Here is a 15,844-nt window from a genome sequence, read left to right on the forward strand (position 1 = left end):
GAGTTTCTCACACATGCGCACTTCATATGTCTTGCTTAATGTTTTTGTGTTAGCTTTCTCGCTGCTGGTGTTTTTCCAACACAAAATGGCAATGACAGGACCAGTGGTCTGTATTACATGTCTACTTTTTGCTTCAGTGGCGAGCACAGAATCGCCGCCTAGGCAGCTTAACACGGTAAGGCTCAAAGTGGCAGGAAACGGCAACAAAACATGATGATGTTGACGTTAGCATAGTGTTAGCTTGGTGATGAAGGGATGTCCGGGCTGGCAGACATGGTGGTGCTGAACCTCACGTCTCTTTGTGTCATTTTTCTTGTTGTGTTTTATTACTGATGCCCGTAGGAGAACATCCTCATTAATGTGACAGCGGGGACATTGGCGGACACGCAGTTACAGGAATCCAACAACTTGCAGGTGTGTAGTTTCAGGGAACTTGCTAAGTAAATGTTGTGCAATGATGGGTTCTTTTCATTTATGGAAAATGACGAATGAGCCACGTTTCACATTTCACATTTCATCCTTTCTCTCAGATCAATTTAAACATATCAGTGGGTGATGAGCAGGTGCTGGTCAATGACATCCCAGTAGAGCTGTCAGGGGTCACCAGGTTCAACTGTCAGGCACTTCTCTGTAAGTTTGTACTCAAAAGTCCAAAACAGCTGGGACAGACAACTCAGAACCCAACTGCTAAACGATTATAACATAAGATACAGCAGATGATAATAAACCTTTGGGCTAATTCTAGCACATTTATAGTGAAACTCAGGACCCTGTTAAATACAGTGAAATCAAGAAGAAGAATCTTAGGAAGATTCCATTTTTATTTGTTATAGATCAATTGAAGCAAATACTGTATATATATCGCTCATTTAATCACAGATCATGTCATTAATTAGATCATTTTTGATTGCTTTATAGTTACTATGTACTGTATATTACTATATTATAGATGGATCAATAATCACAAAAATAATTTGCTGTTGAGATTTTACCCAAATAATGACAATTCATGAGTTACTATTGATTCAATAGTAGATTCATTAACTGATAGTCACATCTTTCTTAGAGCTTTAGAATACACTGATTTGTGTGTGTTTTTTTTCTCCAGTGGATAGCATCAATGGAACCAGTGATTTTGAGTCTGGGGATTTGGTGTCCACTGTCACCCGGGTGATGGTGAGCCAGAACCGGCTGTACAGTGACTCGGAGGAGGTAGTGGCTCTGCAGGTGTTCAGTGAAGTAATCGAGATGGAGGGCAAAGAGGTAAACAACTGTTCAGAATCATGTCATCTTGCTGTCAAACTTGAATTTTAGGAGTGGGTATCATGAAAAAAACATCTGTCATTCCCTGTCACTGACAGGGAGATTGAACTGTTAAAGTGTGCTCACTTATTTATGCTAACAAATCATGCAAATCTGTTACTAATCAGTATCAGAGTTCACTAAATGATTCAATATTTACACATGAATTCCTGATCTCTGAAGCCAACATCATTATAATTTTACAATAGACTGCTCTGTTTTTAGCTCATCATAAATAATTGCATAAACAAAGTTCAGAATATAAATATTGGGGTATGGTTTCACTTGAATTATTTAGGTCCAGCAGCCTGACATGTGTGAGGTGAAGATACTGATGAGCCCAGAATTCCAGAAGCTGGCTCAGTTTACCAACATCTACCCCATCGGTCACAGTGAAATCTTCAAGGTTCCCAGAGAGAATGATGTTGTTGTCACAGATCCACCAAATCCCAGAAAAGGCAAGAAGACATGGTGCACTTTCTAGTACTTATTATTATGCAAACACTGTCCACTGTAGCCATTTATTTTCTTATTTCTTCTACCCTTTTAAAATCAGATGAAGACCAGCTGATATCCCAGACCACCAACCAGTACCCTTTGAAGCACACAGAGACCACCCAGGAAGAGGTTGCAGCTCCCGGAAAGCTCCCAGAGACTCCTCTGCGTATGGACCCCGACCTGTTGTATGATGTCAGATACGATGAAGAGTTTGATGACAGAGAGCCGAGCCAGCCAGATCAGATTCAGATGGAAACTCCGCCTAAAGAATTCATATCATCTTATTCTGTGAGTAAAGTCTGATGTTAGTGCTAGTTGATGACACATTTTGGTGCTGAACCATTTGAGGATCCAGTGGTTTGGGTGCTTTCTTATCTAGGAAGAAGAAATTGACACATTGAGTTGTTGGGAGTCAACTGGAGCAAAAAAAAAGAGAGAGGAATGTCACTTCCTTGAAGCTGTCAGCTAACATCCTGCAAATGTTCGTGCCAAAAACAAAATGTTGAATGCAAATGCAATAAAGCAGAATCATTAAGGTGTTTTCCCTGGCAAGTTCCTGGTTTTCTTTCCAGTTCAGGAACTGTCCTTGTGATAGTCAGTCCCAGTGTGAAGTCCAGTCAAAGGAAGTGTGATTTGCATTTCCACAGCAGGGCCAAATCCCCAGGAATATTATGCAAAGTAGACTGCTGACATATCAGAAGCATGACAGCCAGTCGCTTTTCATGTGTGCAGTGAGTTTGTAAGAAATGCTGGCTGTGTAAAATGCTTTGTGGTACTTGCAAGGCCCTCATACTTCCTGGACCTTCAGGAAGCACCACCCCAGGACTTTTATCCCTAAATTAAATTTAAATTCCATGTACTTCCTCAAAAGGTTCCTGGTCCCCAGGCAAAGTTCCTTTGGTGAAAAAAAGCCCGTAGACGTTTATTAATTAGATGATTGACAGAAGGCTTATCGGTAAATATTAAAAAAAAATCCATCCACCCTCTCTTCAGGCCATGTGTCAGTGGGTGGAGCAGCTGAGGGAGCGTCTGCGGCACTTTTGCTCCGAGTCCCTGCCTCTCTTCTTCCTAGTGATGTGGGTGGTGGTGATCGGAGTTGTCGGGTCAGCGGTCATAGTCAAGATCTTGGACATGTTCTTCCCAACTTGTGAACACAAGTGAGTTGTTTTGACTTGATTTAAGAATCTGCTGGAATATGCAGGCGTATTCAACATGACCAGCTCACATCCTGCCCTAATGTTTTCTCCTTTTCAGGCACATTTTTCACCTAAACCACGTTACTATGATGCCGGAGGAGGAGAAGCACACTCTGTTGGAGAACGTTGAAATGGAAGCAGAAGCAGAGGAGGATGAGAAGAAGCCTTGAAAGAAGCGATTCGGCCAACTCTTTTCAGTTTGTCAGATTGTTCTGGTTTATTCTTTAACCTCAGTTGCTGTCTCACATTTTCAGCATGGCCTGGTTGTTCCCCCCCAGCTTATGTTCACATTTGTGAACCCATACTATGTCATTACTTGTTTTGTCTAACTTGTTGCAAGCAGTACCATTAATCCACTTTCAAAACATGCCATAGCAATGCGGTGAATTCTTATTACTATTGTGATCCTTGTTTATCACTCTCATTTCGAGGTCCATTTAGTGGCTGTTCTTTTTGAAGACCGTGTGATATGGTCAAAAGCATTGAGCTTTTAAGTCTATTAAAGGAATGGTTTGTGACACGTTCTTGTTGAGAAAGGAGAAAACTGATATATTAAGATCTGCCAATAGCTGGTCTGCATATTATGCATCATTTGTTTCTACAAAATAAAAAAACTATGTTTAACAAAAACCTATAGGTCAGGGTAGATTCCCAGGCAATCAGTATGTCATTCTATTCTAGCACTAGGCAAGATTGGAAATGTGTGGATTGAAAGAAAAAAAGAATTTCCTATAATTTTGCGTGTGGCTTCCTGTCAGTAATGAAACCGAATGTTAAGTGAGATTGTTGATTGTCTATAGACTATGGGAGCTCTAAAGTCCTTTTATTTAAATAGAAATAAGAGAGAACACCCAGTTTATTTATTCTGCACATCTCCTCATATTCACCACTTGTCTCAAAGCACTTTTGCGAGCTGTGGATTGCCAGGCGACTAGGGTGGAGCCTCCAAAACGTTGATTGTAGAATCGGCAATGAAGAGGGCGATGGCTTAATGAACTGGAGGCATCACCATGGTGAAGCAACCAGCACTCACTTGTTCTCATTTGCAGACGTGTACTACATTCACTTTTACTGTCATGTCTTATGGATAGCCTACAAAAAGTAGGGAATAGGGGTTTCTGAGAAAAACAGGATTATCTATTTGACTTCTGGAACTGCCCTTATATACACAAAAACTACTGCTTTGACTGGACTGACATGAAATAGTGTCTGCACATCCTCTGCCCTTGAATTCCAAGTGTAAACTACACTTAGTTGTGAATTTGGGAGTTGAACCTGCACAGATGTACCTTTGTTGTGGTAAATGTTGTAATTTATAGAGATAGAGTGATGATGTTAGACCTACTGAGTATCACTTCCACTGTTGCACTAGGCTGTGTGAGGCACCAGGTAGGCTCAGCACAAAAAAAGGTAGTTTTCTTTACTTAAAACTAGTCTCACTATGTTTTTCTCTCATTCCAAAAATGTTGCACTCTTAAGAGCGGCTGAGATCATCACTTTCTGTTTCACCTGAGTTCAGTTGAGCTGCAAGTTGCATGATGTGCTGCTGTAGCATGTGTACTCTAGCTAGTGAATGCAGTTTGCTGTTGTATCAGCAGCTCATACGGTTAAACTAGGAAAATGCATGACGACTCAAGACAACTTGACCTGTAATGAAACCTGCCTCAAACTCAATCTGACAAAGTTCTGTAGAGGATACATAAATTAGGCTGTAAAGTATGCCAGGCATGAAATCAGGTGTTTCTGAACAGCTAAATGTTTTACTTTGCTCTTTGTTTAAATGTTCCTAGGTCCAGGTGTTACTATTTCGAGGCATTTGTGTGCATCCATTGTATGACTTACAGCTGGACTGTGTAATTGGGTCTAAATACTGCTGAATAAATGCTTTCCTTTCGACCATCACGTTTATGAATTCTGATTTTTTTATTTTTTTTCCCCCCAAAGTCAGCACTTACAGTATTGTTTTAAAAATTTGTAGACAGATCTGGCTATAATATTACACAAGGACTAAGAATTTTTCAGGGTCTAGTTAGCATTTGTAATTTGGCTAAAACCAAGTATCCAATAATTAAGATTATACAAAAGGCATGCTGATGTAGACATGGAAGTTATAAACAGTATTGTGAGTAAACACAATGCATGAATATAACTGAAAATATCTGATATTATGCAATTCCTAAAACTGGATAAAAGGAACACAATCAAGTTAGACAACCCATTATACCCTAATGATTTATTTAATGTTTGTGTCAGTTTGTGTGTTGATTTGTAGAGGAAATGAGAGTCCTTCAGTCAATGGGTTAATAATCAGGTTTGAGTCTTCTCTTTTGTTTTATAGAAGAGACATCTGGTTCTTCATCACCATCAAAGTCTGATCTTGATAACACAGGGTTGTAGAAGTAAGACATATCCTGAACAAAGGAGATTTCTCAAGACTTTGGAAGAGTTGTTGATGCTCATGACACTAGAAAGTGTTAAGGAAGAATTTCTTCTCCAACAAAGATCACACCAAAGGTAAGGCATGTAATATTCTGGAAGGTCACAGTGAAACCCAGAGTCAACATCAAGCCCACTCGATTCCTTTTCCTACCCTAGTTCATATAGCCCACCCAAAACCTTTTTTAAGGCTTGTCTGAACTCTTGTACTACATACACAATATAGTAAGTGTTTGTTTAAGGCAAAATCTGGTATTATATTTAACAAACTAAAAACTGATCATGCATTTGCACCATACCACACCATAGACCAATGAATAAATACACATACACATAGGATAGTTTTAATATCCATAAACACAGTTAACTTTAATTAAATATCTTGTTAGTGTTCTGTTCATAACAAGTCACATCTGGAAAAGTGTGCTAGAACCACATAAGTGCATTAAAAAAACAGAACAAAGTAAGTAAAGTGATTGACAGGGATCACTGTCAGATACAAAGGTACAAAGCAAATGTGACACTGATGAATTCAATGTAGCAGTAAAACATCTTTGTCAGTGTGGTGCAGAACACAGCTGCATTTGATTTGTCTGTGCTGTGACCTTGTACACACACGAACATTTTCCATTTCAAGTGCACTTATTTACCTAATGTGTAGAAACATTAGCTTCTTCCACATTCCACTGCCTGACACACAGCCATACTAGAAGTCACTGTTACCTGCAGACTACTTGGATGCCTTTTCCTTCAGCAAGACCCGAACTCTTCAATCCACTTCTCGTACTTCTCCAGGTCGGCTGCAGACACAGATTTGGACACTTTCTTCAGAGCTGACTCAAAGTCCTCCATGGTGGTGGGCATGTGCATCTCGTCCCGCGAGATGTTGCGGATCTCTTCTGGTGTGAGGCCCTCGATTCTTCGCCTCATGGCCATCAGAGAGGCATCTCTACAGCGGTACAGAACACTTGCATTTAAACATTTCCAGGGCTATTTATGACACAGATTTCACAAAATACACCAGAAATCTTTGCAACCCTCACTTTATTTACTGTCTGCCTTCAGAGTTTTAAATTATACTGGTTTTCTACTAGAAACCCACCCTACAACAGATGAACTGTAAATAGAACAAAGTGTGAATGTATTCAATTTCTTTCTAAAAAATTACCTTCCATTTCTCCAGAAAGCATTTTTTTTTTTTTCATTGGCAGAATTTGAGGTCAGACACGGTGCACATTTATTGACTTTACTCTGAACTGTGTGAAGCTCCTGTGAAACAAATCAACTGTAATATGAAGAACAATCTGACCTGCACACGTTAGTGATGTCGGCTCCTGAGTAACCCTCCATCTGCTCTGCAATCTTGTCCAAGTCCACGTCACCAGCCAGCTCCAGCTCCTTCAAGTTGATCCTGAGCAGCTCCACTCGTCCCTTGGCTGTAGTGAAAAAGGCAAAAGCGAGCAGAGCAACCCACAACCTTTCGTGATTATACTGTAACAATGACAACACTGTATAAGTTGATGCTGTTCACATGTTGCATGCTTGACTGGTTGTTTAGTGGAGATCAACATGAAACATAATTGTAAATTAATACATAAAGTCATCCTGATTGAACAGGTCAGTTAGACTTAGATTAGATTTTTGTGGTGTGCAGGGAGGTTACACTGTAGTGAAGACACATACTTGAAGGCAGAGGGATATAGATCCTCTTCTCCAGTCGTCTCCTCAGAGCTTCATCAATGTCCCATGGGAAATTGGTGGCAGCCAAGACCATCACCATCTTAGAAGGGTCATCGTTTTCTGATGCTCCACCCACACCTGTCCAACAGCAGTAACGACTGGATTAATTGATGAATTAGGAGAATTCATTTTGTTTCCCCAGTTTCACTCATAAAAGATATTTTCAAAACCAAATACAAGTAATTTGTGATTTTGTAAATCACAGTATGTGATCGTCTCATTGGTTTTGTACCATCCATCTGCACCAGCAGCTCTGCCTTCACTCTCCTGCTGGCTTCATGTTCTTCTGAAGTGCCTCTGCGGCTGCACATGGAGTCGATTTCATCAATGAAGATTGTGGTGGGAGCGTAAAATCGAGCCTGCATGAAGACAAGCATGACTGAGTCCAGAAGAAGCTTCAACGATCTTAGTTAATCTCAGGCTGTTCTTTGAGAAGGCAGAGTTTCTAAAATAATGTACACCATCAGGTATTTGCTTTCATGCTCCATAATATCCAAAATTCAAGAATTTCTACCAGTAGTATATTCAAATGATTATTTCAGTCACTGTTCACTGCTGTAATTAAGGCAACCATTGGTTGTACTGAGATGTGTCTGAGATAGGAGAAAGTATAGAAAGACTTTTACATTTAATTTTTTTGTTTAACTTCCAACACAAAAAATTCAGTCAGTTAGTTCTTATATGGTGTACACTGATCAGTGGAGGAGGATGTGGTACACATTAAGCCAAAACATGCAAAAATCCTTAAAGAAAATGCGTATGAGCTCACCATTTCGAACAGAAGGCGAACAAGCTTTTCAGACTCCCCTCTGTATTTGGACGTGAGTGTAGAGGAGGAAACATTGAAGAATGTGGTTCTGCATTCAGTAGCAACTGCTTTGGCCAGAAGTGTTTTCCCTGTGCCCGGGGGTCCCACCATTAGCACTCCCTAAAATCAGAAATGACTTCTGTGTAATGGCGATTCATACGACAACAGAATTTAACATTTAATATCATAAGCCACTACCTTCCATGGTCTTCTTATGCCTTTAAAAAAGGCTGGCATCCACATTGGCAACACGACCGCTTCTTTCAGGAGTTTTTTAGCATCTTCCAAGTCTGCAATGTCATCCCTGCACAAAGAGGTAAGACACAGGCTGCACATCAGAAACTCACGCTAAGCATACATTTAGTAGCTAGGCACCATCAGAGATATCTTATGCATCCTGAGTGGAAATTTGAACAGCACAATTTAAGCAGTATTGTCCAGGTGTGGGCTGGTATGGTCATCACTACAACAATGACCCGTGTATTTTTGAGAGGGGCTGAATGTACATCACAGATTCTGTTGCCTTGTTGATTGAAAACAGCATCTTTTCATGAAGCACGTGTGACTCATCCAGTTGTGTGAGGACGTGCAGCTATTTGTTAAGAAGTTCATAAAATGTTATGTATTTTTGTAAAGGTATATTAATATTCGCCTGCTTTTTTTCCCCCCAAACTGAAAGCAATATGACTTCTAACAATCACAAACAAAATTTTTAAAGCTGTTGTGCTCTGGTTTCTATCTTTTGTAAAGGAACCAGGCCAACAAAAGTAAAACCATACCATTTAATGTTGGGATTCTGAGATATAATATCTCTCTCCAGAGCTTCCACAAGGTCTTTGTCATAACCAGTGCCATCAAACTTTTTCACTTCTTTCTCCTGGACTTCTGCTTTGTTCTGGAAGGCAGAACAAACACACCTTCCCTGAATGTACTGTACATGTGGCCTGTCCCAGAGGAAAAACTGGAATGACAGGCTAGTCATGCTGAAGGTACACAAGCAGCATGTCAATAATGAATAATCAACAATGAAAATCAAATGGAATGACACAGAAGGTAGATTCATGTCCACCTTATCATCCTTTGCTTTGCCCCCAGCCTCCTTCGTCTCTTTTGACTCCTTCTTTTCTTTGACCTTGGGGGGTTTGCTTCGGTCTCCATTGGCCCCACGAGGTGTGTGCCTCTGCTGAGCCCTCACAGCGGCGCTCAGGCGGTTGTTTGGAGGTTTGCTGTCTTTATAAGGGTTAGCAGGCCTCCTGACTGGACACGGAGAATGTCTGAGAGAAGAGAAGAGGAAGAAGATGGAGCTATTAACAACAAATAATCACAAATCACAATATCTGTTAATTTTTATTCATGCCAGAGCTCTAAAAGAGCAATGCAAATTTGGACTTATGTAGACATATACTTTGATCCATTTCGTAGCAGTAATACAAACTGAATGAGATTTAAAGCTGTGGGAATGTTCAACAAGTGTATTAAAACAACCAGGCTTAGAAAAGAAGATAAGCAAAACTACCAAAGAGGCAGTGTGAAGTTTACAAGCCACCTTCTACAAGGCAGAGCAGGGACAAAGCTGCTCACACTAGGGAACCAGGTTTGCTAATCTCAATCATATGACTACAGACAAATCGTTTTTAAAACCCCTGATCACAAATCTGGGAACTGCAAAGGTGAACAGTAGTAGTAGACGAGAAAAGTACTTAAGCAATGAATGGGGGAACTTCAAAATTCAGTTGAAAATCCAACTGCAATACCTCGGTTCAACGTGCACGGGCCTTATTTCACAATCATCATGGTTAGTGGGTTTAGCAGGCGTCGTGTCAAGCTGAAAGTTCTCCAGGGTCGACATAATCTCCTGAACTTGTCGACTCTCTTCACTAATTTCTTGCCACAGCTGAGAAAATAAACACAGACAAACATAAGAGGGGCAGAAAATTCCTTGTTGGTTTGATCATATTAGTTATTAACGCCACTTTTACCTGCTGCCATCTCTGCTGAAAACCGCTGTCCCGCATAGTGTACACATACTTTTTGATTTGTTCGAGCAGTCCATGATAGAGAACGCTGGCTGAGCTGTAGTTTCCAAGCAGGGCGTATTCTCGAGCAAGCTTCACGTTCTCACTAAGTTCTCGTAGACTCATGGCGCTGTGGAAGCACGGACAGGGTTATAGGGCAAAGAGATACTTCAAATTATAGCCCCCGCTTTGTCTGACATGCATTACTATTAATTAAAATGGATTTCAAATTAAATGTGCTAAAGCACAGAGACTGAAAGACAACGAAATTGTTATTCTCCAAACACTTAAGATGAATAACAGTTAAATTAAGGCTCTTGATTATAACGCTACAATAGAGGCCATTGCACTGAATTATTTGACCATAAGACACACTTTCTGTGGATAAAATGAGTTAAACATACTTTTGTCTTAATTCTTTCTGGAAATGCCCTGATCCCAATCTCTGCTACAATAATAAGAAAGAAGTGAATCGACATTACTGGTTATGATGGAGTCACAGTACACAATTGAAATTGGTAGCAGCCACTTTTTGTTTTTAAAACCGTTTGTGAATATGTGCTGTTATTTTGACACGTTTTGCAGTCGTCACATCATTCAAATAGAGAAAAGACAGCACCGTTACAAAAACGTACACGTGTTCTACAAACATTTTGTAACATTTTGTGTAATATAACAACTATTATCGATCACTTTAACGTCTTATTCCATTAATTAGCCGCAGCCTCGCCCATCTGAATGTTTGCGGCTAGCTGTTACATGCGACACAACTGTCTAACGTTAGGTTGCACGGACAAGACGCTAGCGTAGCCTGTCTGTTAATGTAAAAACACAAACACTGAACACCAGCAGGATAAATTACAATTACAATTAACACCAGCAGGATAAATTACAATTAACACCAGCTGTCCGTCACACTGAGACTACAGAAACGAACTACGTAATATATCCGTCACTTTGAATTTCATGCTGGGGGGGTCGGTTTCCTATCTCTGCTAACGTACGCAACAACTTTTACAAATGCTCTATGTTTACAAAACTTACAAACTACATTTGCTCAGTGCAATATAACTAAACACTAGGTTAGAATTCTTACACAAACCCAGTTCGTCCCGTTTTAATACTCAACTTTTCAGATGAACGCACTCACTGAAGTCTTCGCAGCGGCTGTTGTGACGAGTTCCGCTGTAGCAGTTCAAAGACGGACTCACCACAGGAGACTACAAATACCAGTCAACCTGCGGACCTTTGTAGTCCAGTTGGCATCACGGAAGTTCGCAACGGCGCATGTGCACAGCGTGTGTGTGCGTGCGCGTGTGTGTGTGTGTGTGTGTGCGCGCACACTGAAACCTTTCAAAATAAAACTACGTAACATTCAAGTATGAAATGTGCAGTGTGGTAAAAACAACAACAAGTAATAAAAGGTCTAACTAAATTGTTCATTAAAGGCGCTCCATGAGGCACTGGTGTTGCAGAATTTATAGTACATGTGCCATGTTACTGGAGATCTATAAGAAATAAATAGTTGTTTTACTGTACAGTCAACTGTGTTCTGTGACAGCAGCACTATGTTCCTGACCACTTTGTAAGAGTGATTTGACCTGGTAGGTCTAAACGACCAGGAGCAGGCTGAGGAACTGCTCTTAACTCTGTTCCTGATTGATGAGAGCAAGTTGGTATCACAGCAAGGAGCAGGAGTGTACGGCCACGGTTCTCTGACCATACACCTCTATATCAAAGATGTAGCACCACCATTAACAGTCTTGTGGCTGCAGATCACAATCCCTTTGAAAAATCACTTGGACAAAGCGTCTATCCTGAAGTGTTAGTGCCCTTTTGAACACTGAAAGATGTTTTACTTTCTGTGATCATTTCTCCTGTTCCTACAGGAGCAGCAGGAACTTTCTGAAGCTCTTACAGAGGAAGTCATCCAACATCCACATCCTGAGTCTATTAAGTGAAGTGTGTCTTTGTGTTTCGCTGTTGAGTTGCAATGGAAGGAAAGTATCTCAACTAAAAAGGCTCTAACTCTAAAGATATCTATGTAATGAGACTAATTTTGAAGTTGTAAGCAGAGAAGCTTTTTCACAGATTTCTGCACAGATGGAGGATGATCAATGGCATGGATAGCATCCTTTAACAGTAAAATCAGTGTCAGCATTCATACGGGAGTTCTTATGTTTCAAGACAGACTTGAGCATTGTTAATCATTTACTATTTTACTCAGGTCATAAATTACCTTCTTTATAGTGGGGAAGTCACAGACACGTTTAGGTCACCAATAGCTCTAAGTATGGTGAGAGGCTGCCCTCTACTGGTGAATGTTGTGAACAGCTAAAACATTCTCAAGCTGCTCCCTTGACACTGTGAATCTAAGTTTGGGAAATATTACTTTAATAATATCTGGGAAATATGACTTTGAGCCTGACACTGAATGAACCTTTTAAAGCAGATTTAAGCAGATTAGCAATCCTACTGGTTTCACAACGTGGAACACAGCCATGGTTTAGTCACACTTTAGATTGTTGCAGTTTTATATGTATTTACAATGTGGTGTATTTTCTTGACATTGTAGCTGAAACTATTTAACGTCCTGACCTCTGTTTGGTTACTTTAATATGGAAGGTAGTTTTTAGGATTATGAAGGATTAGTTTTTTACAGAGCTGATGCACAGCTTCTTCCCTGTGTATGGAGTTTGAGGAAATGACTGAACTGACTCTTTATACCCAACCATGATAACCCCACATGTTACTAAGTGACCTGCTAATTTTGGGATCATCCAGGATTAGTGACCTTAATATTTTTTTTTAGCTATTATGCATGTTATTCTGACTTCACGTGCAAGTCAACCATCACCAGAAAGATTGTATTCATCATACCCTTTTAGCTGAATGGTTAATTGTTCCCTAGATTTTGCTCAGCACTTTGTAAAAAATGTTTGTGCATAAGAAACTAAATACACATCCGATCTTATTACAGTTGTATTAATGATACACATTAAAAAATACAGGTGGTGGTTTTAGCACTTAGGACTCCAAAAACTCCAAAACATTTGCATTTATTCCCCTTTCTATGCCCACCTGAGAAAAAAACACCACCAACTACTAACACAGTGAGATGATTGGATCTTTATTAGACTCCTTCTTTTATGGGAAGCAAAACATTTTAAATAACAACAGTAACTACATGACCTTCCTTCAGCTGAATCCCGCTTGAAATAAATTCCCTTTACAGTGCAGGTCTCGGCTAGTTCAGACTTCATAATGATGCACTTAGTCACAGGCATAAAAAGCTCAGAGACAATGGAAAAGTCTTACTGGGGGATTCATCTTCAGCCAGTTGGTATTTAGCATTGATTACATCATAAATCTTCAACATAGGGCATCAACAAAATATTCACAAAGGCAAAGACAGAGGAAAGTGAAATAGGACAAAGACACAGAGCCAAGTGGACTATTTGTGCTAATAACTCCCTTGGGGTTGCAGCAGCATACATCCTCCAGTAATTGGAGCTCAGGAATAATCTGGAACAGTCCAGATCAATTCATACCTTGTTGGGTTGCACTGATCAACATTCAAAAATAGACTGATTAGTTACCATAAAGCCTCACCCTGGGAGGTGAGGGAGAACACAGAGATTCATCACTAACTCTTCAGTTCCACTGAACACTACAGACATCTTTTCTGACTTTTAGTTCAGTGCTTTGGTGGTACAACATGCAGGCTAGACTCTTACCAACCTACTTTCCAGCAGGCAATCGCTTTTTTTCACAACATAGCTCTGATAAACCTACTGTTCTTTGCCTACTGCTAGTGTTGTGCTGCCCCAAAGTGGCCTATAATCAGTGAAAACAGCTTTAAAGGTCGTCACTGCAGCCAAAGACCATTGCAGACCTTTTATGAAGTGATCAGAATTAGTGTTTTCAACATCCTTGTTTTTAACACAGTTTACTTTGTAACTCCTGAAGTACTTACAGCATCTGCTCATGATACATTGGTATATATTTGATCAAGTCCTCCAATAAAAGGTTTATCAATACTAACACGCTGTGTTTCATTTAGTCTATTCATGGAGGTGAAGCTCACGCTCAGGTAGGTCATGTCTTTTGACCAGGGGTTAAAACTAAACACCTCTTTGGCCCTTCTTCTGAAATGCTTCCCCACAAGGACAAACAGGAACGGGTTCACAGCACTGTTGCTGTATGCCAGATATGTGGACAGTTGAATACCGATGTCCAGGACGTGACCCCACAGGCACCCATCCATGACATGGAAGTATTCCAGAGTGTCAAGAAACCGCATCACCTGGTGCGGTGTCCAGCAGAAAAGAAAGACAGCCAGCACAGCCAGGACCAAGTAGGTGGCCTTCCTCTCTGTCCTCACCCCAGGGAGGCCTCTGGCTCCCCGGTTGTTCAGTGCAGCAACAACGTGACGAGTGCAGTAACCCACAACAAGAGTGGGTAAGAGAAAGCCCAGAATGATCTTGGTGATGTTGTAGTGTAACCTCCATGCTGGGTGGGGGTAGGCTAGGATGCAGGCGTCCACACCTGCATCCTTTACATAAGTCACTGTACGGAAAAGCAGGATTGGCAGGCTGAAGATGAAGCCCAGGCTCCAGATCCCGAGGCAGATCCGCTTGGCCCAGGTGGCCCTCCTTAGACGGCTGGGGCTCATGGGCTTCACCAGGGCCAGGTAACGGTCCACGCTGACCAGGGTGAGGAACAGAACACTGCAGATGTAGTTCATAGAGATGGCTACGTTGACGATCTTACAGAGAAGCTCTCCAAAGCTCCACTGGTAGTCCTGTGCAATAGTACTAGCCCAAAAGGGAAGGCAGGACATCATGACCAGGTCAGCAGTTGCCAGGTTCCCCAGGTAGACATCAGCCACAGTGCAGGGCTTCCTGTGCAAGCACAACACACAGAGAACTAGACTGTTCCCCACCAACCCCAAGATGCTGATCAGACCCAGGTAGGCTGGCTGCAGGGAGGATAGCCATAACCAGGCTTCAGTGTAGTTACTGCACGGGTCCAACTGTGGGTCCACAGTCGGGACCAACCAGTCTGATACGTTTGCAACCATTGGAAACTGTGAATAAGCAAGCAGACAACTTAATGTAGTACTACTGCAGCACTTTTCAAACTTCCAACTGAAGTTAGGTGCTTTACAAAAAGAATAAAAGGTAAGAGAGGGGAATATACAACAGACACCACAACAAAATAAAAGAGTCAGAAAAAGAGTGTTCACCAAATAGATTTTTTTGATTGACTAGATTGACTTTTTATACTGAAACACACATTTAAAACACATTTGTAACCACAATTAATGACTTATTTTAATAAACTGGATAATTACTTAAAGTATCTATTGTGTCACACTGTATATGTGTAGAATCTTTAACTGCTTACATTCTACACAAATGTCAAATTATTTCACACTCTTTACAGGAAACTAAAAGTAACAGAAGAATAAAAAGAAATACACCTTCAATTCCGTCTACTTCATAGAAAGCTGTCGAACCACTCACCTTATTCTCTGTTCTGCTCTGCCTTTTCCATCCAGATGTTCCTCACGTTCACACCCAGCAGAAGATTATCATGATGATACAGCCTCCAGTGGAGAGAGCACCGGGAGAACCATCACTTTTATACGTGCAGACCCAGATATCATCTCTGTGTCGTCACTTACAGTTCCCATCTGGTTTTCGCCCCCAGCTACTGTGTTGTGTTCTGGCTCAACAAAATGGTATTCACTGCCCAGCAGCAATATGTTTTCACTTTGATTGCTGACTCAGGGGTTGCTGACAGTTTGTTTGGGATTAGTTATACATTACTGTATTTTTGGCATC

The 15,844-nt window shown here is 40.8% G+C and overlaps 3 protein-coding genes across 3 annotated transcripts; 1 reads left to right on the top strand and 2 right to left on the bottom strand.

The window, feature by feature from the left end:
• The first annotated feature begins 6 nt into the window (after positions 1–6).
• ginm1 (glycoprotein integral membrane 1) lies at positions 7–4,904 on the top strand. Its single transcript, XM_026340812.1, has 8 exons — positions 7–175; positions 343–414; positions 531–630; positions 1,109–1,263; positions 1,601–1,760; positions 1,859–2,088; positions 2,794–2,957; positions 3,055–4,904. Exons 1-8 carry the CDS (start codon positions 14–16, stop codon positions 3,164–3,166), a joined length of 1,155 nt encoding a protein of 384 aa, XP_026196597.1. The 5' UTR covers positions 7–13; the 3' UTR covers positions 3,167–4,904.
• Positions 4,905–5,771: 867 nt separating this feature from the next.
• On the bottom strand, positions 5,772–11,207 carry katna1 (katanin p60 (ATPase containing) subunit A 1). The gene is made up of 11 exons (XM_026340810.1): positions 11,125–11,207; positions 9,960–10,125; positions 9,735–9,874; positions 9,050–9,254; positions 8,760–8,875; positions 8,179–8,284; positions 7,942–8,100; positions 7,405–7,531; positions 7,116–7,250; positions 6,742–6,868; positions 5,772–6,381 (listed from the first exon to the last, which is right to left on the bottom strand). The coding sequence occupies exons 2-11, from the start codon at positions 10,119–10,121 to the stop codon at positions 6,183–6,185; spliced, it is 1,476 nt and encodes a 491-aa protein (XP_026196595.1). The 5' UTR covers positions 10,122–10,125; positions 11,125–11,207; the 3' UTR covers positions 5,772–6,182.
• Positions 11,208–13,980: 2,773 nt separating this feature from the next.
• LOC113149574 (B2 bradykinin receptor-like) lies at positions 13,981–15,591 on the bottom strand. Its single transcript, XM_026341779.1, has 2 exons — positions 15,524–15,591; positions 13,981–15,084 (listed from the first exon to the last, which is right to left on the bottom strand). Exon 2 carries the CDS (start codon positions 15,076–15,078, stop codon positions 13,981–13,983), a length of 1,098 nt encoding a protein of 365 aa, XP_026197564.1. The 5' UTR covers positions 15,079–15,084; positions 15,524–15,591.
• Between the last annotated feature and the right edge of the window lie 253 nt (positions 15,592–15,844).

The sequence above is a fragment of the Anabas testudineus genome, chromosome 24 (genome assembly GCF_900324465.2).
Source record: "Anabas testudineus chromosome 24, fAnaTes1.2, whole genome shotgun sequence".
In the NCBI taxonomy this organism is placed as follows: domain Eukaryota; kingdom Metazoa; phylum Chordata; class Actinopteri; order Anabantiformes; family Anabantidae; genus Anabas; species Anabas testudineus.